This window comes from Haliotis rubra, unplaced genomic scaffold, assembly GCF_003918875.1.
Source record: "Haliotis rubra isolate DU_JTF1 unplaced genomic scaffold, ASM391887v1 Scf220, whole genome shotgun sequence".
NCBI classification, from domain to species: Eukaryota; Metazoa; Mollusca; class Gastropoda; order Lepetellida; family Haliotidae; genus Haliotis; species Haliotis rubra.
In genome coordinates this window covers 632,308-656,135 of record NW_025766226.1, presented here as the reverse complement: position 1 = coordinate 656,135, position 23,828 = coordinate 632,308, and the positions used below count along the sequence as shown (strand labels likewise).

The 23,828-nt window shown below is 40.7% G+C and overlaps 1 protein-coding gene across 3 annotated transcripts in view; it reads left to right on the top strand.

Moving 5' to 3' along the window:
- LOC124277351 (regulator of G-protein signaling rgs-2-like) overlaps positions 1-23,828 on the top strand; it is a 126,320-nt gene that overhangs the window by 34,164 nt on the left and 68,328 nt on the right. For 2 of the 3 annotated variants that reach the window (XM_046713005.1, XM_046713004.1), the window contains exon 1: positions 2,663-2,720. The exons of the other annotated variant lie outside the window; for it this stretch is intronic. In XM_046713005.1, coding sequence (XP_046568961.1) covers positions 2,685-2,720 — 36 coding nt within the window. In that variant the 5' untranslated portion in view covers positions 2,663-2,684. Of the gene's footprint in view, positions 1-2,662; positions 2,721-23,828 lie in introns of those variants that run through there. 3 annotated transcript variants of the gene reach the window in all.

Genomic DNA, 23,828 nt, shown 5'->3' with positions numbered 1-23,828 from the left:
CTCAGATCGATGCTCATGTTGTTGATCTCTGGATTGTCTGGTCCAGACTCGATTATTTACAGACCGCCGCCATACAGCTCGAATATTGCTGAGTGCGACGTCAAACTAAATTCACTCACTCACTCTGATTTGAATCTTTGATGATTTGATATGGAAACACGGTCGCCTCATAATCGCTTATCTCATCCACTGAATTAAGGTTAAATATACGTGAGGTGAGGTGAGGTGAAATTGGGTTTAACGTCGTGCTTGAGAATATTTCGCTCATATGACGACGTGCATGCGTGTGTATGTGTATGTGCGGCTGCTTGTACTAGCCCAGACTTAAGCTGGTTTTATAGTGCTAGCCCACTGAGATACCAAGCCGCAGTGAAGCATGAATACCCCACTCAGACACATTATACTGACTCCGAACCGACCAGTCCTTGTTGTGCCCATAATGCCGAGCGCCAGACAGGGACCAACAAGTACCATATTTTAACGTCTTTTGGTATGACGCTGTCGGGGATCGAACCCGCGACCTTCCGCTCTGCGGGCGGACGCTCTAACCACTACACCACGGAGGCGGTCTTGTTAAATATACGTTCACACATATATTATACTCTTTAAAAAAATAGGGGAACCTGAACTTTCAATTTGGATAGAAAGTATAAGCGATAACAAACTTTTCAAAGACAGACATCTTATGAAAGCACCACCATTTCTCTTTGTCACAACCCCTAAACACAACGCATTGGATGCACGTGCACAACGCAGTAGCCCCATACACGTGCATGGGGTGTCATTCTTGATTTTGACGGTTTTCAAGAAGGTCGATAAATGACTGTAGGCCATTAATTTTGATAATCATCTTGCATCCCACAGTTGTTAGTGTTTGTTTCTAGCCGGGTTTTTTGGTTTTAAAATGAAATTCGTACGCATGCAAATTTCACGTCATACACCAATCATCTTTGAAGAGCGATTACTGTACAAACAACTATTGTCATAAGGAAGTGGAAGTGGTGATGCACTCTCGAAACATTATCCTCTTATCAACATTGATAGAGTCATATATAACTCCCAATGTTTTCAATCGTAATTTAAAAATGAAATTCCCCTATCTTTTTTTAAGAGTATAGTACATAAGCAAGGTCTCAGGATTAAGTAATACAAGTATTCTCAAGATATGAAATTTGCCATTCACGATAACGTGGGACGGTCCCGATTGAATATACGAGGTTTTGAGTGAGTGAGTGTGTTAGTTTTTACGCCGCTTTTAGCAATATTTAGGCAATATCAGGGCGGGGAACACCAGAAATGGGCTTCACATATTGTGCCCATTGTCACCCATTGTGTGGGGAATCGAACCCGGGTCTTCGGCGTGATGAACGAACGCCTTAACCACTAGGCTACCCCACCGCCCCTGCGAGGGTTTGGCATCATAACGAAGAGACACACGCCTATGCCTAGAAATGTTCTCAATTCGCTGTACAAAGTTACGTCCCTTAATAGGCATGCAGTAATCTGTGATCGAATCTCATTTACATTTCTAGGTTTGTCAGCGCCATACCGTTGTCGGTGTTTCACCAGGCTGGCAAACGTCTAAAACTTGTCACCTCGCTGATTCCTTCCACGTTAGTTCACACACCGTAATGCTACTGAAACATTGTTCAAAATGGCGTATCAAAACCTATTCAGCGCTCTATTACAAATTCCGATGCTTTCTAGTCTGTCAAAGAACATATAAACTCACATACAGATTATTCTGTAATGATCTGATCACCGCAGTATGTGGGTTGTTCCTATCGTTGCTGTCCGTCAGCGGAAGTCAATGAAATACTTTCACATAGAGAGGGCTTTCCGGAAGTGCCTCATTGTACGGCACAATGAGATATATTGTCGTCACTTCCGGTTTGATTACGACTTTCAAGGAGATCTCGAGATCAGTTGGTAAAATTAATAGATGGTTCTCGTGGACACACTTAGGGCTAAGTGTTTCAGTAATGCAGTTAGGCTGATATGAAGACGTTTATATGTGCAGGTACCTCATAAACAATTTCAAACACCCATCACATTTATTTGAAGGAGAAAAAATAGTTTATCGAGATATTATTAGAATCGGAAACTACCTCTACCAAACAGATAGGATGGAGTACAAGATTTATTCATAATTTGCTCAGCATTTAAATAATTACCGTCATGATCCTTAAAAGCTATTTTGTTTATTTTTATTTTGGTGATGTCTCTTAATGATCGTTAATCGTTGATATTGAAAAGCCATCAAAACAATTACGTAATAAAATCCAGCTTATTTGTGCAGCTTTAAAGGAAGCAAGTATTGTTAGATGATATTATGCTGGAGACATGTTAAGTGACATGTTTTGAAAACTACACCAGTTGTGTCCCTTTGACTGACTTGGCTTCTCGACGTACAGAATATATACTGTCATAACACTTATGGCTAAGTGATTAAGCGGTATTGGTTTATCTGTTAAAGTGGCCACTATACTAACCCGTGACACTGATGTCATTCATAAGCATGGAGGAAACAAGCATGCGGTTGCAGTATCAAGATATGGGTTGTAGTGGGGAACTTATTCAGTTCAGCCCAGTTAAAATCATTTCCTTTTTTTTTCATTGAAATATTTCCTGGTTTGGTTAAGTTTAGGGACTGTATCGCCCGGCTGGTTACATTGTGTGGAAGAATGTCTGAAGTCATGGTAGTATTGAGGTCGTACGGGGTAAGTTATGTCTTACATTGCTTAGTTGACATGTTCGCCTTGTTGTTGGAAGACAGGTTATATTGTTGAGCATGTGTAGAAATATTACCGCGAAGGTATCAGAAGATAATAACGAACAGTAACAGGAAACGTTTATGATGACCTATCATTCTGACAAGGGATGACCAGCGAATGATATTTTACACGGCTATTTATTGAGGGTTTTATCACGCGTTGCCAATTGACTTGCCATTCCATGGTTTGGGACGGGTGCCGGTGGGACATGATGTACTCAGCTGGTGTTGCCATTGTTTTTTATAAATTCATAAACACATGCTGATGACATTATCCGAACTGTACCAACGATTCTTCGTTTGACAGAGTTCGTATATATAATAAAAGGGTTATTTTGCTTTTATCAAAATGTGGCGTGTTGCCTGTTGGATGGTATTCTCCTGAACAGCAATGATGGATATTTCTTGGCTTACTTGGGTTACTAGTACATCGATATATTGACCTTCACATACCGGGGATGGTGGGGTAACCTAGTGGTTAAAGCGTTGGCGCGTCACGCCGAAGACCCGGGTTCGATTCCTACATGGGTCCAATGTGGGAAGCTCATTTCCGATGTTCCTCGCCGTGATATTGCTGGTATATTGCTAAAAGCGGCGTAAAACAATACTCGCTCACTCACTCCCACAACACCCCCGTGTAAACTTGTTTGACGTCTTAACCCCACCTAATTGTGAAAATGCCTTTAGCAGACATTTCTTATGGATGTGGAAAGGGTTTTCTCGTTTTTGTCCTTCTTGTTTAACGTATTTAAGGAAACCCGGAAACTTTTGAAATCAAACTCATCGTTTTCTGTTTCATGTCTGCTTTCGGAACATATTGCACAACAGTGAATGTGAAATATACTCATGCCAATAATAGTTCAATTTTTCACCCCTTTCAATGTTTTTTTATTGGAGAGGGTGTGTGGGGTGTGTGTGGGGTTGGGGTGGGGAGGGGGGTGACAACCATTATTGGCATGAGCATATTAACTCAGACAGAGTTCTTCCTCGTTACAGGAACGTTTAACATCCGGGTATCATCTTCGTAAACCTGAGCTTGTGATGTCATGCTCAAATGCCCTGAAAGACGGTCAAATGAATAGTTACTTATCTTGTTACAAGATGTATCGTGAAACGTATTGTCTTCATTTAATGCATTGACCTTTTGCATAAAGGCGTACCTCATGTGTAATCGGTTTCGGACTTGTACACTGAAGGAAAATATTTTTGTAATGGAAAGAAATAGTTTGAATAATATTTATGTTTTCATTTTTTCCCTGTTGCACAACATTATGTAACTGGTTTCTGGTTTTCATTACATAATGCCCTTTAGAAAGTGGTTAAATGTAATATTTGTTATATTTGGGATTGCACTTTCTCAGTAAAGTACAGATTCGAGGTGTAATCATTCTTGCAGGGGCGGTGGGGTAGCCAAGTGGTTAAAGCGTTCGCCCGTCACGCCGAAGACCCGGGTTCGATTCCCCATATGGGTACAATGTGTTAAGCCCATTTCTGGTGTCCCCCGCCGATATTTTGCTGGAATATTGCTAAAAGCGGCGTAAAAATATACTTATTCACTCACTCACCATTCTTGCACTATTAAATGTCGTAAAGAATAAACATGCATTATTGTTAAAGTGTGTGTGGTTTATATTATGAATTGTGACAAAAGTGTTAGTTTTTATGCAAGAGGTAATGTCAGGATATATGTGTTGACACATTCGTGGTGGTGTGTCGTCCTGCGCATAGAGCTCAGGTCACAATCAGTTTAAGCAGGCATACTCTACAACATATAGTCTCCCTGGTTTAAGTTAATTAAGCAATGTTGGGCGCGGAGAGTCCTTGGATGGGTGACCGTGTGTGACAGCGTGACTTCTGAGAGTTTCTATGACTTCAGTCCTGCCCTACACGTAATACATGTGTTATCACCTTAGGCAAGTGAGTTTGTTCAAACTGCCTCTGTTCACCCAGCAGAAAATGGGTACCCGGTAAAATAAGTCGTGAGACTATTAACCTTCTAGCGCCTAACAGGCCGCTTGGGATATCAGAGGTAAAAATGATCAGATTTTGCGTTTTGAGCCGGAAATCATGGCTGGAAAAAGGCGCGTTATAAATATTCTCATTATTGTATTTATTCTTGGTTTACGTGTGGCATAGGTTTATTGTTTTACATATTGGCGGTTTATGTTTCACACAGGATGTATTGAGTCACATATCATTGTTAGTTTACATGCCTAACTGATGTGGCAATGTGGCAATGTGACAGATATTCCATGTCAAGCACATATTCCATGTCAAACAGATGCGATGTTTGTACCGCAAACACTGCATTATGACAATACTGTTAACTGTATCTTGCATGATGTGTCATCATATCGTTATTGGTTCATGTCACGATACATCTTGGCAGTACAGCTGGTTATGTCACGCACTGTGTCAATACGCGGGTAACACGTGACATATAATGCATTGTGACATGGAATGTAATGAACAAGGTCGAAATGATCAGTCATTATCAAATTATTATGAGATGATAACGAGGATGTTGATGACGATGACAGTGACGACGACTCCGACGATGATGATGACGACACCGACGACGATGCATAGTGACATGGAATGTAATGAACTAGGTGGAAATATGTAGTCATTATCAAATTATTATCATATCATGACGAGGATGACGATGACGATGACGACGCGACACCGACGATGATGTATTGTGACATGGAATGTAACGAACTAGGTCGAAATGATCAGTCATTATCAAATTATTATCAGATGATAACGAGGATGTTGATGACGATGACAATGACAACGACTCCGACGATGATGATGGCGACACCGACGACGATGCATTGTGACATGGAATGTAATGTACTAGGTGGAAATATGTAGTCATTATCAAATTATTATCAGATGATGACGAGAATGTTGATGACGATGACGTTGACGACGACGACGACGACGCTGATTATGACGATGATGTATTATTACACATAAACGAGTGATATTGCGGCCATGTACTTTTTACTCATGCCATATAAGAAATATATTGAACTATCATATGCATGTATGGTGACCAAATATACATTTAAACAAATACACACACTTCTGGAATATATAATAATTCCATGACGAAGAGAATATTTTGTCAATATTTGTCAAGTAGTTTACAATGCAATATCTATTCTATGCACTTAAGAATTAGACCATGGTAGTGTTGATTTTGATAATACAAAAATCGGTGACAGTTAACTTAGTGGTTAAAGCGTTCGCTCGTAACGCCCAAGACCCGGGTTCGATTCCCACATGGGTACAATGCGTGAACATTTCCGGTGTCTATTGCTGGAATATTACAAAAAGCGGCATAAAACTAAACTCACTCACTCACACACCGGGGACAAGGACAAGGACAACAGGAATATGGTGCTCCAAACCCTTCATTCCACGCCGGTGTTCATTTACCATAGTAAAACTCTCTACATTCAATGTTGTAGTGATCACAGCATCAGATACATAGTGTCTGCCCATTGTCAGCAGCTCGTCCAGGACACTCTGAGAACACCGCATTTGGCTTCAAGGAAATCCGATTTTAGCCTAACTGTTTCTCTTAGCCTGTAGCGACAGTGATTTCGAGCCATAGTAAAGTGATTGGGCTTGAGGTTTGACGATTGATTTTCGTAATATCTTGAGAGTCGAAGCATCTCTTTGATCAAGGAGTTTTGGCGGAGTTGCGTCAACATGTACCCGTCGGAGGTTCTAAGGCCGAGCCGGCTTTGTTTTGGATTGCAACTCGTTCGCTCTTCAATCTCCAGCACTAGTATTTGGCCATTGATGCAGGCGTACATTATTCAAACGGCCTTTTGGTCTATTTATTTTCATTCCTGAAAGATGGGCTTAACATTTTTGATCAGGTTTAAAATAATATTTCTTAAAGATTCAAATTCTAATGTTGCCCTATCGAATATTATTAAGTACTGTTTCGATGGCATCAAATTGGAAACCGCCGGGGTTGTAGTGAGTGAGTTTAGCTTTACGCCGCACTCAGCAATATTCCAGCTATATGGCGACCGGGGTTGTAGATTTGCCCAGGTAGTAGAGCATTGCTCCTCTTGTCAAAAAAGTTCAAGCCCCTTCTAAACTGGTATGCGGTTGTTAAAAAGGTTTCGTATTAACAAAATACCATTTGAAGAAATTGTTATATTTTGTGTCTTCACTACGTTGGCGAACATTTATTGAAAAACGCAAGCTTTCGTTTTCGCCATTAACCCCTAGTTACCTTCCATTGGCGGATCCAGGAATTTTTAAATTTTTTAATTTTTTTTTTTTTTTTTTTTTTTGGGGGGGGAGGGGACAAAACAAATCTTTAATGTGGTTTTAAGTCATTTTGAAAGGGGGGAGGGTCGAACCCCCTGAACAACACCCCCCCTCTCTCTGGATCCGCCAATGCCTTCAATAATATTTAGATCGGTATATCACGCCTCCGGCGTGTAATTCGTATGTCTTCGAGCTAGTAACAGTTTGTACACATAACATAGCATGATTTCGAATGTCTTTGAGCACCGTGAGTTGTTGCCATGGCGATATCATCCTAAACGGCTCTGCTTCTGATTAAACAGTACCCTCATTATCACCATGGTGCTTGCAGATGACACGTGCATGCTTTGTTTACTCAAGACTATCAGCCATCGCTCATAGCATTTCATACACATGTCAATAGTTAATAGTTATACCAAGTGGAAGTATTTTCCTTGAAGTTTCATATTGCCCAGTTTGCTTCGAGAAATCCGTCACTTGTGGTGACAGTATGTGGAAGAGAAGTGTTTCCTGAGCGTTGTAAAATTAATCCTGCCCCCGTAAAGATGGTGAGTGCGAAACGGCCCACAGTACCCCCATTCTTATAAAGTCCGAGGGGTGGTTGAAGGCGCTGGTGGCTTTCTTGACACCTTAATCTGACGTAAAAAGGTGTAACTGGTAGTAGAGTTCACTTTTTCACTCACTCACTCTCTCACTTACTCACTCTGTATCTTGGTAACCGGATGGATCCATGCTCATGGTATCGTCCACTGGTTTCCTGCCCCAGATTTGATAATTTTCATCCGCTGTGATACAGCCGTAATGTGCTGATAGTCGTTAGAACACCGTATTCTCTCGTATATTTGCTACATAATAAGAATGGGATATACCGGTTGACAATCGGTGCCATTATTTAGTTCAGGCTTTTATTCATTTACCCATATGTTCCATTGGTCTGTCCTTTCATGTGGCAAGGATACGGATATGTTTACCCAAAGGATTGAGATATATTCCTTTCTAATTCCCATTACACCATAGTCGTTTCCATTAGTGCAAGTGAGAGTTGGTCCAAATGACCTTAACACAACAGCCAGTATTGTATCGAAGGAATGACCCGCGTCCTTGAAGCCGTGACCTTAGAAAATTCAATAGTATCATTAAATCAATAATAGGTCAGGAATGGAAATGTCAAGGTTACCGGCTGACGGCCAAGGTTAATCACCCGCGTGATGCTATTAATCTTTGTGAGTCGTATATATAACATACTGCGTCGTACTCGAGTGTTACAAGTACTCTAATCAAAGTTTGTTTACGTGTTGCACAAGAAGCGATTTCTCAGTAGCATCATCTGATGTGCGTGGGAGTTGTGCAGGTGAACTATTTAATGTTGACAACACTCGATGAGGGCTGGTTGATAAATTGTCAGGACTGTGTTACGGATAAATAACTTCGCAAACTACTTCTCGTTTATCGACGATTACAACACTCGATGAGGGCAGGATGGCAGTTTCGCAGATCATTGTTATGGATAAATAACATATCTTGTCAATAATGACAACGCTCCATGAGGGCTTCATGATAGATACTCAGAGGACTGTAATGGATAAATAACTCCAGCATCTACTTCCCGTCTATTTAATGGTGACAACACTCGATAAGGGCTGGGTTATAGATTGGGTTAACAGTGTTATGAATACGAAACTTCAATCTACGTTTCATCTATTCAACGATAACAACGCTCGATGAGGGCTGGATGATAGATTGTCATAGTAGCGTTATGTATAAATACCTTCAGCTATCCTCAGATTATTCGATGAAAACTCTGGATGAGGGCTGAATGATGATTTGCCAGAGCAGTGCGTATTGATGAGTTACGTATACATCTCCGGTAAAATATATGCATATTTTGTCTTGAGAAACCCGTGTTCGATGAAGTATCTATTATTTTTCGATTATGCATACCACGAGAATGTTTAAAATATCATTGACAGCTTTACAGGACTGATGCCATCTCCTTGATACAATGTGTTCAGTGGGCAGTGGGGTAGCCTTAGCGGTTAAAGCGTTGGCTCATCACGCCGAAGACCCGGGTTCGAATGCCCACATGGGTACAATGTGTGAAGCCCATTTCTTGTGTCCCCCGCCGTGATATTGCTGGAACATTGCTAATAGCGGCGTAAAACCATACTCAGTCAGTCAGTCAGTCAGTCAGCCATGTGTTCAGAGTCAGTAACTGCCGGCGTCAAATACAAGTATGGCTTAATCAGTGGAGGATGATATCAGTGTTTGGGGGTCAACGTTATTATTGTGATAGGCGGCACGTGTTGAAGGAATTTTACCATCTCGATTCCGAATTGAAATTCTTCATTACGCTCATTTTACTCGATGTCCATAAGTTTGTTCACTATTGACGTTTTAGAAATCCGCTTTGTTGGTGACATCGATTCTGTTCGTTATGCAGATCTGTTCTCCAACCATGTTGGTTTAAGAGATAACAGTGAGTAAGTGAATGTTGATAAACTCAGTATCAGCAATTTTGTAGCTATTCGCTTTGAGAAATGTCTTTCGTTATACGGTGAAGATTTCCTGTCAGTCGTATTACTGCTCTGTTTGATTGGCATTTTAGAAGTTTTATACTTTTGTACAGTCGTATTACTGGTTAGATTTTATTTGTCAGTTACAACTTCGTAATACTGGTTAGATTCTATATGTCAGTCACAACTTCATAATACTGACCTGATCCAAACTGGGTCACTTGTCCAGCAATAACCATATCCTTTGCCTTCCTATGAGGGACGAAGAGGGAAGCCCAGTGGTAGGGCGTTATGCGTCAGAGTCGATTCTCCACGCATGTAAGCCCATATTTAATGTCCCTTTCCGCAGAACCGATGCAGAATGGCTCAACAGTCTCTACACTCTACTCACTCAATTCCCTTATGTATATCTCACCCTATTTAAAACTGAATGACACGGCCAATTCTGGCGACCCGTCCATCCACGTCCTATTATCAGACACACCGTTCATCTGCTGAATCAGCCTACGTCATCAGCAGCAGCACTTCAGTACGTGTTCACATGAGTCCGAAAACATACCTGTGCGTTAAACCCAGACCGAGTTTGTTTAGTTTTACGCCGCTTTTAGCAATATTCCAGCAATATCAGGGCGGGGGACAGCAAACTCGTTTCACGCATTGTACCCATGTGGGGAATCGAACCCGGACCTTCGTCGTGACGAGCGAACGCTTTAACCGCTGGGCTACCCCACATCCTCCTGCTCACCTGAAATTAGAAACAGGCTTGAGACGAACGGATAGCGGGCATGTTTCTGACATCCTTGAGACTGCTGCTGCTGCCTCAGAGGCCTGCTCTTATTGCTCCCTCAGAGTGGGCGTCCGTCGCACAACGATTTATCAATGTACGCCATTTCATTGGTATTGATTTTTCCAGATGGTTGCATTCCCCTGTTCTGTCCTTTTATGAATCGGGGCAGCTGAGGAGTTGCTTGGGAGAAAACGCTGATATTGACAGAGATTTGAAAAAAAACAAGAATCTGGGTCTCAGTGAGGCTGATGCGACAGTGATTGCTTGACAGTCAGGCCGAAGAGCGGATATGTCGCTCATGTTGGGTGTTTTGTGGCATTGCAAGTTCAATTATAGGCCGTTTAGTTGGGGTTGTCCGAATTACGTTTTGCTTCCAGTAATGTCGAGTTGTGAGTTTGATAAATGGCGAAAGCACGACCTGTTTGAAAATCAATGACAAATGTGGACGAGTGGACGAGATTTTTTTGGGAGAACAGTGCGGGACAGCCATGACATTTTGTTAGGCTGGGTTTCTACAACAGTGACGGGGACTCTGGTTAACTGCGATAGTGTATGTAGTCACATGGGATATATGGGTGAAAGGCAAGTAAATCAATCTTTTTTATTTGTGTATGTGTAAAAAGTATTATATAAGAATGACCTAATATTTTGGCAGTAAAGGTTTCCATAAAGTTTTCAATAGTTAAAAAACGGATTTAGAGTTAATGGTTGTCTGATAACAACAAATAACAAAGGAAATGAAAAAATACGCCTTTTCTATTTGTTAAAGCAATATTTGCGTGATATCTTGGGCATGTTGTATGTTGATTGGAAGGAGATATTCATGTATGTATTTCTGTTCAAAATCACGCAATGCTCTCCAGATTCAGGCATATTTGTCTACGAGCCTGTTATCCGCAAATGTATTAAAGGAACACAAGCTTAAAAACAGATTGGCAGAGATGTTTTGTCATTGATGAAGATGTACGGCTTTGTAAAGGATTATCCTCGTATAGTAAAACCTCATTAATGCGGACATCATTCGTAATAGTCAGGATTATAATGTGTAGGGAATAAAGGCTCGTGGTTTCGGAGTGATGTTTATTTATGTGTATTCATAAAATTATATCACGATTGTCCGCTATGTGAGGATTCCAGATTAACAGGTCCACAACTATCGAGTGTTGAATTTGTCTGGTGATTGATTATGTTTATAGGAAGTACATACTTTCTCAGCATATAAATCATATCAACTGAAGCCAATTCCTCTGTAGTCTTGGAACAGGAACTCCCGATATGTTGGGTGGAATGTTAGAATATGCTTCTCTTAAATTGATGGCAGTAGTATGGATCTCGCATTAATCAAACGGTTTCTTTGAACAACCCTCATCAGCATTAATTCGTGGGGCCTTAAATCATAAAGTGTTGACAGTGGGAATTAACAGCTGATCTAAACGGACTATTTGCTGTCTGTAGATGCAACTCTGCCTTGAATATGAATGATATATACTAGAATATACCCCCAACTATCGTTCACAGGCCATGCTTTAGGTCACGTGTTTAATGCTTTATTGTTATCCCTGGTAAGGGCTGTTTATACTGCACAAACATCCCATACCTTGCCTCCGTATCAGGCTATGGTTATGCTATTAATCACCATTATTGATCTCCTAACTCTGTCTGAACGCAAGGGCCGATGATGAAATTGACGATAATGAACTTGGTTTAATGTTTAATATTAGTGAACTATTTGATGGATAAGGGATGTCATTAAACCGCGAGTGATTCAAAATATGCCCACTTTCATTTTATTATACATGTAATGCAGTGATCTGAGAAATACCAAGTCTGATAAAGGTAATCTCGCCTTAGAGTGAACTAGGTTGTTGACATGGGTATTCTTGTTGTTATTACTGAAAGGTTGTTCAGTATTGAAGGAATTCCTATTGAATGTATGTCGGTTTTAAACCATACAGGGGGTATTATATATTTGAATGTGATTGACGTTTGTTTGGAAGTTCATGTTTTAATGTGTGCTCAAGAAACAAAACCACCCCCATCCCCATCCCCACCCCCACCGTCAGTGGCAGGCGCACTGATATGCGGCGTTTGGAAGGGTGATGTGTGATTCGGGTTGAACAGGACATGCTTACCCTTTTCGCGAACACCTGGTGTTATCGCTGAGTTTCAGTGATCCATACATATAATTTGCTCTACCATTTTGCACTTGACGCCTTAAGCAATGTAAAAATTCCAACTGAAAATAGTTTTGTTAAAGCTGAATATTTTATGTGTTAGAATTAAAAGACTTTCGAATATTTATGTCTTGGAATCATAACAGTCACACTCTGACTTAGGGACCGTTCATCATTACCCCCTAGTCATAGATTACGAACGGTCCCTTACGAGGTTAATTCCTTGCAAAAGAATAAAACGTCACAGAAACCAAACAATTCAAACTGAATGTACAAGGCGAATTGGTTTTGAGGAGCACTGTCAAAGGAATGAGAACGCTAAATCTTCTTCAAGATGAACCAGTGGATTCAGATAACCAGTCCTGCCTTCAAATCAATTTCAAGGCTACTTCAGATGTATCTCAGGGTCATCTGATAGCCGACCCGTGGTCAAACAAACCAGCAAATGCATATGTGTTCTTGTCAGGCTAAGCAATTCCAAATGAAAATCAGCGGGCAAAGCGAATCACCGAGAACTATTTGATTAAACCATTAACACTAAAATTGCCGATTGATAAAACGGGATCAAAAGCCTACCCTTCTGATTTCACCCCGGCGAGCCTCGTCTATGGGTCGACATCCTAGCGGAAGATCAGATCAAGTCGCGAAACTTGATGGGAGTGCCTATTTCGAACAGTACTTGACATTCACGTGTTGAACGCGATTTTCACTTAGTGAACTGATACGGAGGAATATGAAACCCGTTATTGATTGAACGTGCCCGTAGAGGCAAATGGCCGCCCGATACTATCCGACTGAACATGCCCAGTGACCTTGACCTCTTGTGTGACCTTGAGCCTTCTCATCCTGTTCAATTACTGGTCAGTGTTGAAAAGCACTGACCCACTCGGGGAGCAGATTAGATGTAAGGATAGGTAACGTAAGGACAGAATGCGTCGGCGTTGGCAGGAGGTGCTATTTAGGCGTTCTCTGTTGGCAAACTGTCAGGATTGATGCAGAGAATTATATCCCAATACATAACTTTCATGTCCTTGGCTTAGATTGGGCCGGGAAGTCCAACCGCTTCCAAATTTACTTTCATTCGTATTCCAAGAGCCACACCGTCATTCAGCTTATTCAACAGGTGATGGCCACGTTCTTTGAGTGTCTCACCCTTATCCATCGGCATGGAAAATGTACATCTAAAGTGCTTTCTTTATATGAGTGTGTGGCACCATGGTAAATTGATAGTTAAATATTTATGATCTTTTTTCCTTCTTAATAGATAGGAACATTTGCAACATCTTAGGCACCTGTAATCTGAGGATATATGGTGAAATAATACGCTTATCCGAACAAATACATTTGTTAATCAATACCAAAATTGTTTCAAGGCCTGGTGAAAAGGACTCGTCAGATATTGGCGTTATTTAAATACATTTATTCTATTAAAATGTTCGTTATGTTATGAACAGGTTGTTATTGCTAATTTCAAGGTTATTTTGTGATCGGTAAATGACACAATCCACCCGCATTAGTATTCTACCCGTGAAGATCCGGGTTAGACTTATATATTTGAATGTGATTGACGTTTGTTTGGAAGTTCATGTTTTAATGTGTGCTCAAGAAACAAACCCACCCCCATCCCAACCCCCACCGTCAGCAACCGGTGATTGTCGTACGAGCCGACTAACGGGATTGGGTGGTCAGACTCGCTGTCTTGGTTGATGCATTTCATCGTATCCCGACTGCGTAGATCAATGCGCATGATGTCAGTCACTGGATTGTCTGGTCCAGACTCGATTACTTATGTCCTCATCTTTTGTTACTGAACGTTGTTACAGTCTGGTTTAGAGATTTGCCTCACTTTCATGTCCTCATCCATTGCTACTGAACGTTGTTACAGTCAGGTTTAGAGATTTCCCTCACTTTCATGTCCTCATCCATTGCTATTGAACGTTGTTACAGTCAGGTTTAGAGATTTGCCTCACTTTCATATCCTCCTCCATTGCTACTGAACGTTGTTACAGTCAGGTTTAGAGATTTGCCTCACTTTCATGTCCTCATCCATTGCTACTGAACGTTGTTACAGTCTGGTTTAGAGATTTGCCTCACTTTCATGTCCTCATCCATTGCTACTGACCGTTGTTACAGTCAGGTTTAGAGATTTGCCTCACTTTCATGTCCTCATCCATTGCTACTGAACGTTGTTACAGTCAGGTTTAGAGATTTGCCTCACTTTCATGTCCTCATCCATTGCTACTGAACGTTGTTACAGTCAGGTTTAGAGATTTTTGCCTCACTTTCATGTCCTCTTCCATTGCTACTGAACGTTGTTACAGTCAGGTTTAGAGATTTGCCTCACTTTCATGTCCTCATCCATTGCTACTGAACGTTGTTACAGTCAGGTTTAGAGATTTGCCTCACTTTCATGTCCTCATCCATTGCTACTGAACGTTGTTACAGTCAGGTTTAGAGATTTGCCTCACTTTCATGTCCTCATCCATTGCTACTGAACGTTGTTACAGTCAGGTTTAGAGATTTGCCTCACTTTCATGTCCTCATCCATTGCTACTGAACGTTGTTACAGTCAGGTTTAGAGATTTGCCTCACTTTCATGTCCTCATCCATTGCTACTGAACGTTGTTACAGTCAGGTTTAGAGATTTGCCTCACTTTCATGTCCTCATCCATTGCTACTGAACGTTGTTACAGTCAGGTTTAGAGATTTGCCTCACTTTCATGTCCTCTTTCATGTCCAGTCATCCATTGCTATCCATTGCTACTGAACGTTGTTACAGTCAGGTTTAGAGATTTGCCTCACTTTCATGTCCTCGTCCATTGCTACTTGAACGTTGTTACAGTCAGGTTTAGAGATTTGCCTCACTTTCATGTCCTCATCCATTGCTACTGAACGTTGTTACAGTCAGGTTTAGAGATTTGCCTCACTTTCATGTCCTCATCCATTGCTACTGAACGTTGTTACAGTCAGGTTTAGAGATTTGCCTCACTTTCATGTCCTCATCCATTGTCCTCATCCATTGCTGAACGTTGTTACAGTCAGGTTTAGAGATTTGCCTCACTTTCATGTCCTCGTCCATTGCTACTGAACGTTGTTACAGTCAGGTTTAGAGATCACTTTCATGTCCTCACTTTCAACGTGTCCTCATCCATTGCTACTGAACGTTGTTACAGTCAGTTTTAGAGATTTGCCTCACTTTCATGTCCTCATCCATTGCTACTGAACGTTGTTACAGTCAGGTTTAGAGATTTGCCTCACTTTCATGTCCTCATCCATTGCTACTGAACGTTGTTACAGTCAGGTTTAGAGATTTGCCTCACTTTCATGTCCTCATCCATTGCTACTGAACGTTGTTACAGTCAGGTTTAGAGATTTGCCTCACTTTCATGTCCTCGTCCATTGCTACTGAACGTTGTTACAGTCAGGTTTAGAGATTTGCCTCACTTTCATGTCCTCATCCATTGCTACTGAACGTTGTTACAGTCAGGTTTAGAGATTTGCCTCACTTTCATGTCCTCATCCATTGCTACTGAACGTTGTTACAGTCAGGTTTAGAGATTTGCCTCACTTTCATGTCCTCGTCCATTGCTAAACGTTGTTACAGTCAGGTTTAGATGATTTGCCTCACTTTCATGTCCTCATCCATTGCTACTGAACGTTGTTACAGTCAGGTTTAGAGATTTGCCTCACTTTCATGTCCTCGTCCATTGCTACTGAACGTTGTTACAGTCAGGTTTAGAGATTTTGCCTCACTTTCATGTCCTCGACCATTGCCAGAACGTTGTGACAGTCAGATTTAGAGATTTGCCTCACTTTCATGTCCTCATCCAATGCTACTGAACGTTGTTACAGTCAAGTTTAGAGATTTGCCTCACTTTCATGTCCTCATTTTGCCTCATTGCTACTTGAACGTTGTTACAGTCAGGTTTAGAGATTTGCCTCACTTTCATGTCGTCGTCCATTTGCTACTGAACGTTGTTACAGTCAGGTTTAGAGATTTGCCTCACTTTCATGTCCTTTATCCATTGCTCACCATTGACTGAACGTTGTTACAGTCAGGTTTAGAGATTTGCCTCACTTTCATGTCCTCATCCATTGCTACTGAACGTTGTTACAGTCAGGTTTAGATATTTGCCTCACTTTCATGTCCTCATCCATTGCTACTGACCGTTGTTACAGTCAGGTTTAGAGATTTGCCTCACTTTCATGTCCTCATCCATTGCTACTTGAACGTTGTTACAGTCTGGTTTAGAGATTTGCCTCCCTTTCATGTCCTCATCCATTGCTACTGAACGTTGTTACAGTCAGGTTTAGATATTTGCCTCATTTTCATGTCCTCATCCATTGCTACTGACCGTTGTTACAGTCTGGTTTAGAGATTTGCCTCACTTTCATGTCCTCGTCCATTGCTACTGAACGTTGTTACAGTCAGGTTTAGAGATTTGCCTCACTTTCATGTCCTCGTCCATTGCTACTGAACGTTGTTACAGTCAGATTTAGAGATTTTGCTCACTTTCATGTCCTCATCCATTGCTACTGAACGTTGTTACAGTCAGGTTTAGAGATTTGCCCTCACTTTCACTTTCATGTCCTCGTCCATTGCTACTGAACGTTGTTACAGTCAGGTTTAGAGATTTTGCCTCACTTTCATGTCCTCGTCCATTGCTACTGAACGTTGTTGTCAGGTTTAGAGATTTATCAGTCAGGTTTAGAGATTTGCCTCACTTTCATGTCCTCGTCCATTGCTACTGAACGTTGTTACAGTCAGGTTTAGAGATTTGCCTCACTTTCATGTCCTCGTCCATTGCTACTGAACGTTGTTACAGTCAGGTTTAGAGATTTGCCTCACTTTCATGTCCTCGTCCATTGCTACTGAACGTTGTTACAGTCAGGTTTAGAGATTTGCCTCACTTTCATGTCGTCGTCCATTGCTACTGAACGTTGTTACAGTCAGGTTTAGAGATTTGCCTCACTTTCATGTCCTCATCCATTGCTACTAGATCTACCTCCAGAACATTATTCAGCGGATACCTATTTAATGATATCCACCTTCACTACAAGGTGCTTCAAATCTTTAAACCAATCACTTCCGTTTTGCTTGAAATCATCAGATTACTGCCATTTACATTGTACTGACGGTAAGTTTTATTTGGATTTCAGTGCGGGGTCACTTTAGGTTCTGCATCAGTTACCGGGCGTTTTAGAATCTTCCTTCTGACCTTTTGACCACTCGCACAGGGAACATCACATTGGTGGGATAGCCTAATGGTCAAAATTTCGTTCGTCACGCTGAAGACCCGGGTTCGATTCCCCACAAGGGTACAATCTGTGAAGCCCATTTCTGGTGTCCCCCGCCGTGATATTGCTAGAATATTGTTAAAAGCGGCGTAAAACCATACTCAGTCAGTCGGTTATTTTGAAGTATAACAGTAGTCCCAGAAGGGCATGTGTCTGATATGGCTAGCGTTAACAGTATCCATGAATTATGCTCACAAACCTACCGGTAGTCTCAACTACTCCCATGTTCTCCAGAAAATCCGCGTTCTCATGCTATTGGACCCATCATGTTCTCAAGTGGACGGAAGGGTGTGTAAGTGGGATTTCCAAACTGCTTCGTGGCATATTTGTCTTGTCAAACCAGATAGACACCCTAGGAGATGGAAATAGGGATGCAGTGAACACATGTTGTCTTAGCAGCTTCAGCCGTATTATCTTGAACAGTTTACGATGCAAGGTGCTTTGGCATGGAAGATTGTTCAAATACAGACACTTGAAACATTCCTGTGCGTTCTGTTTGCTTAACAGGGGAAATTGCGTTGAATTATTGTGTCTTGTACGTTAAACATGCATGAGTAGACGCCCTATTTTCTTTGGGAGATTTGATGTATCACATATGTTTGGATCATATGGAATAACTGACACTTTAATGATTCTTTAGTCAGTTGTACTTTATATCTTGTACAACTACAGTATATCAATTTGTTTTTTGTAAATATGCACAGAACAATGCTAATTTGAAAAAAATATAAACACGTCACTGCCTCAAAACATTCAGTATGTACTTTTTGAGGTACGAAACAACATTTTGGGACGTACATAAGAAGTATATTTGTGCAAATCTAAATTAAAATGTTTTACAATGTTAAACTAGGCATAACACTTCACCTTAAGAACATGAACTAGCCTTTTCGCAAACCCCCACAGATTGTTATAACATACTTATATCACCCAAGTAGATTGTACTTATAAGTAACCTTTGATATGATATATCGTCTCTGTTAATATCTGCATCACATAACCGGATAAGTAGTTGAGTTATTCGCGGTGTCAAGACCGTAAGAGTGGACTATCAAATGTCAGAAAGTCCCTCCGTCTGAAGATGGGGACTCTTGTAAGCTGATTTGCGGCTTCCAGGGCTGAGACTAAGACCTGTAAGGGACAAACGCAGCCTCGTTATTTGCGTCGAGCGAACATGACAAGAAAATTATTATAAATCGTTTTTAAAACATAACGCCAGACAAGAAATAGCAACTTTTCTCTAAGCGCAGCGTCAATGTCTTGTCCTGCAAGCATAAAGGAACATTTGCTTTGAGAATCTTTGGGCTTACCTCTGATTAATGAAGCTTATGCAGTTCGGGGAGAACCGTTGTAATCTTCTGTTAGAAGAAGAAAGTGATTGATATTTAACGCTGAATGTTTTATGATTTGAGGATGTTAGTTCCAAGTAATGCTCTCTGGATTCTTCCGAATTGACATGAAATAGCGTCAGTCAATTTTTAAAGCATTTTTATGGCTAACAGAGTGATAAACATGATTATGATTTGTAACAATGAAATGAGAGGCAACATATGATGTATCTATCGTGAGTGAAGGAGACGATTCATCTTGACAAGTGATGAATCTTCTCTGAGGCTGATGAATCTGTAGTTGATGGAGATATAGGCCATGCAGTCCAAGAAGCATTCATTGACCCGAGCAAGACACAATCACTGATCTTATTATTGCCAGCTGCATACCTCAGTGGAGCTTGCTCGTTAGGATTAGAAGTAAAACAAGCCTTCCGGATAATTAAACTTAATAACTGAACTTATCTTATTACCTGTGTCCTTACACTACTCGATCTTGGGGCGTCCAATGGTTTGCTTGATGACCAGTTGGTAGATTGATCTGGAGTACGGTCAAACCCTCCTGGCTCAAGATGGCGTTGAAATAAGGCCATGGCGGTCGATGGAAGAAGATGACCGTGACAAACAAAGCTTAATCTGGTCAGGGCGTCCGGCATTAGTCCAGTAGTCTCGCAATATGTGACCAGGACACACATATTAGTGGGAGAGGCTGACACGCATTAATTTTATCCATCATGACCAACGCTTTAAATTTGCATATTTTAATGTGTGAATTAAGTATGATCCTTGGAAATATTATCCAAACCTTCAGTTTTAAGGACAATAACATGAAAAAAATGTCTTAAGCTGTCACGTTATGGGAATGCTTCAGAGTCATTCATCTTAACGACGATGGTTATAGAACTATATGTTTTCGGTCCTTTATGTACATTATAGAACGTGATCGTTATTATCTGACGTTGGCGGCTTGAGGTTACAAGAATAGCGTTTAGCCTCAATATGACTATTAAACTTCATATACCTTCAGCACAATTACACACATTCGAAGTAAGGGTATGTAAAGATATAGATACGACTTGTAATTATGGCAAGGACAAAGACATTTCTTCACAATTGTCTTTAGTGTTCAAACACTGTTGTAAGTAAGCTTTGAGTTTGAAAAACCTCTACACGACTTAATATATACCCAACTTAAGTCAACCATACAGGTTCATGAAAAAATGAGCCTTCACACCTGATGCCTTGTTTCTATGCGCTTCGTGTCAAGCCGAAGGTGTGACCTAGTATCGTACAGCCGTTCCCATTTGATTAAGACTACCACACAAGATCATTATCTGCCCGTCAGAATGAACACTCCACCGTCTGCTCTCATCAGAGAAGAACTTCCAGCCACAATGCACCATCTAAGCCAAGCGGTGTAGACAAATAATGACCTCCTGTTTCTTCGTTGAAGTGTAATTGACATAGGCCAGTGGGCTAGGGGAGAAGTATCGAACAGCCATCAATAGGAATCTCCTTATCCTCTATGCAAGGTTGCTGGCTAATTGTCTAACTGCAGAGTTCTGTGTTGGCGAGGTTACCTGTCACCTAGTGGTCGGTATTGATGTTGGTCCTCTCCAAGCTGGGTTTGGAAAGCGCAAATGTTCTCCAGTGGAAGAACCATCATTCATTGTTCTGTAAATAAAGACTAATGTAGATTCAGTCCATTGCTTTTGACCTCTGTAGGAGCAATTCTGAGAAGAAATCCATCCATTCTTTTCGAGCACTATTCAGAAGGAATACGTTCAAAGACAGCAGTCTGATTCAGTTTAGTGTACTGAGATACTTCGGTGGAAGGATCTTGTTGTGCACGTTAACCTTACATGAAAATCAGATGTTTCTGTAGCTTAAAGGTGAGGTATGACTGTGGCATATTTCGATTGTATATGCAAATACTCTGGCATGATCTTAGGTTAGACTGTTATATTGAGATTTCTTTGAGAGGCATTTTAGAAGTTGTAAAGATGAATGAAAACCAAGTTATCCATAGAAATTGGTATTCCTTTATATTGAGGTTATTTAACGCAAAGTTTAAAGTTCTCCACCAGATAAAACCATTGCAAAATACGTAACAAAATAGGTTCTTAAATATCATTAAATGCAGCTTGTATACTCTGTATGAAATATTGTTTTCTGAACTTGAATGTGAAAGTATTGTGATTGACCTTTGAAAGCGGAAGTCAGCGCCTGTGTATAAAATTATTGTCTCCCTTTAAAAGAGCTGCTGCACAAATTGGTTCCTATCAAAGTCTTTATCTTTACCACACCGGAATCAACATGGCATTAACATGCAAGATAAATGATAAATAAACTGATATTTCAGATAGGTTTTTATGTTACCCTTCTGTTCCACGATAAAATAATCAGTTTTCTAAGAGGACTCGTGTTGATCTCTAACTCTAGTAATCTATACGCTGAAACATCAGGGAGGGTACCCAGGATGCCGAGATGCATTAACTGAGATAGAATAGTAAGTAACTGGAATAGTTTTATCAATTTTGCTTCAGGAAATGTAGGCCGCTCCAGCTAAACATGTTTATACTGTATGAAGGTGGTTGGGGTTTTTTTTGGGTGCGTTTTGTATATAGAGATTTGATTGTCATATTTCGTTGATAATGCATTTTTATGTGTCTGATTGTTTGTCTGTTTCTGTCATATTGGGTCCTTTCAATATCAGCGTAGGCTGTCAGATCTGTAGATTTAATACTTCTTCGAGATATATGTGACCGTGGAAATATGTTCATATGCCACGTTTTATTTAAAAAGATTTTGCTCTTGGCATAGCTATATATATACTCATGCCAATAATGGTTGTCACCCCCTTCCAATTTTTTTTATTGGAGAGGGGTGTTGGTCATGGGGTGTGTCGGGTGTGTTGGGTTTGGGTGGGTAGGGGGTGACAACCATTATTGGCATGAGATATATATATATATATATAAGAAGAAGTTTCTGAAACTTCTTCTTATATATGTACTACTGTACGCTCGGTATTCTCAACACTTTCTATATATATATATATATATATATATATATATATATATATATATATATATATATATATCTGTATGTATATCTATATCTATCTATCTATATATATATATATATATATATATGTAAGAGGCGACTATCGGGATCCATAACGAGATGTTCTATGTCTTTATTATGTGTGAGGTGAGGTGAGGTGAGGTGAGGTGAGGTGAGGTGAGGTGAGGTGAGGTGAGATAAAATGTTTCAACATGAATACTCTTACTCGGACACAGTATATTCGACCGGTGAAGATCCGGGTTAGAACTGATCTTCAGTAACCATGCTTGTCGTAAGAGGCTAACGGGATCGAGTGTTCAGGCTCGCTGACTTGGTTGACACATGTCAACGTATGCCAGTTCAGTAGGTCGATGCTCATGCTGTTGATCACTGGATTGTCTGGTCCAGACACAATTTTTTCAAACCGCCACCATATAGCTGGAATATTGCTGAGTGCGGCGTTAAACAACAAACAAAAATGCTCATACCCCACCTTGCTCATAATACAATACAAAAGACGACCCTCAAATATTCAAAATTTTCCCACACACTTCCATCCTACCTTTTCAGTCTACCTTAATGATAAATAAACAACAAACAAATATACAAACAAACCTTCTTGACTCATCAGAGAATGACACGAATATGGCGTTGTTCGACCCAAAACATTGAAAGTGCTCACCCGCCTTAGTGTAGTTCTCATTCAATCTGACGTATCAGCTATGATATCTAACAGTCCTGCTTTCTTTAAATTATACAACTCCAGTGAAGTAAAAACCCAGCTAAGATCTTATCCGTAACCATGAACCGTTTGAGGATAAAAAGAAAATGAAGTTCCCAGGGTTGATAGTTGAGATACTCGGAGCAATCTCAGCAGTCCTGTATAAATTACAGATTCTGTCGGTGGGCAAATCAACGATAAAACTAAAAACTTAATCAGCCAAATTGCTGATAAGTGTCGTGATAAAAGCGAGCCTCGAGACCGGATATTAGCCGAAGCCTTTTGATTACGTAACGAACAAACACGCGGGACCGAAGAATGTGCGGCACGTCAGATCCCAGCAACTTCCTTATTGCTGAACTGAAACAACAGTGACAGACATCTCCTTGTTGGCTGTGGCAACAGTCGTTCCTTGAATGCTTCCTTGTGCAAGAACAGGGTGAGCAATGGCCAGGATGTTGATGAAAGATGGCCTTGGTGTTTGATTAGCAAGAGGGAAGGTACCTTTCGGCACGTTCTGGACAAATGGTTCCAAGAGAAAGCTTTAGATTCAGGAGTGATGGGTTTATGCTTATTTTCGGTAATGTTCCATTCCGAAATGATTCCATTTTTATGGCAAGTGTGCTTAAACAACGGATTGATTTCTCTGGGCGGTGGTATAGGACTGCAGTTAAGGTGCTGGCTCATAACGAACGTTCGTTTTATTGGGAAATTTCTTCGATTCTTTATAAAACTATATCCTTGGGAAGAGGTTCCAGTGGTTGGTGTTATATGGTTTGTGAGTGAGTGAGATTGGTTTTATGCCGCTCTAAGCAATATTCCAACAATATCACTGCGCGGGACACCAGAAATGGACTTCACACATTGTACCC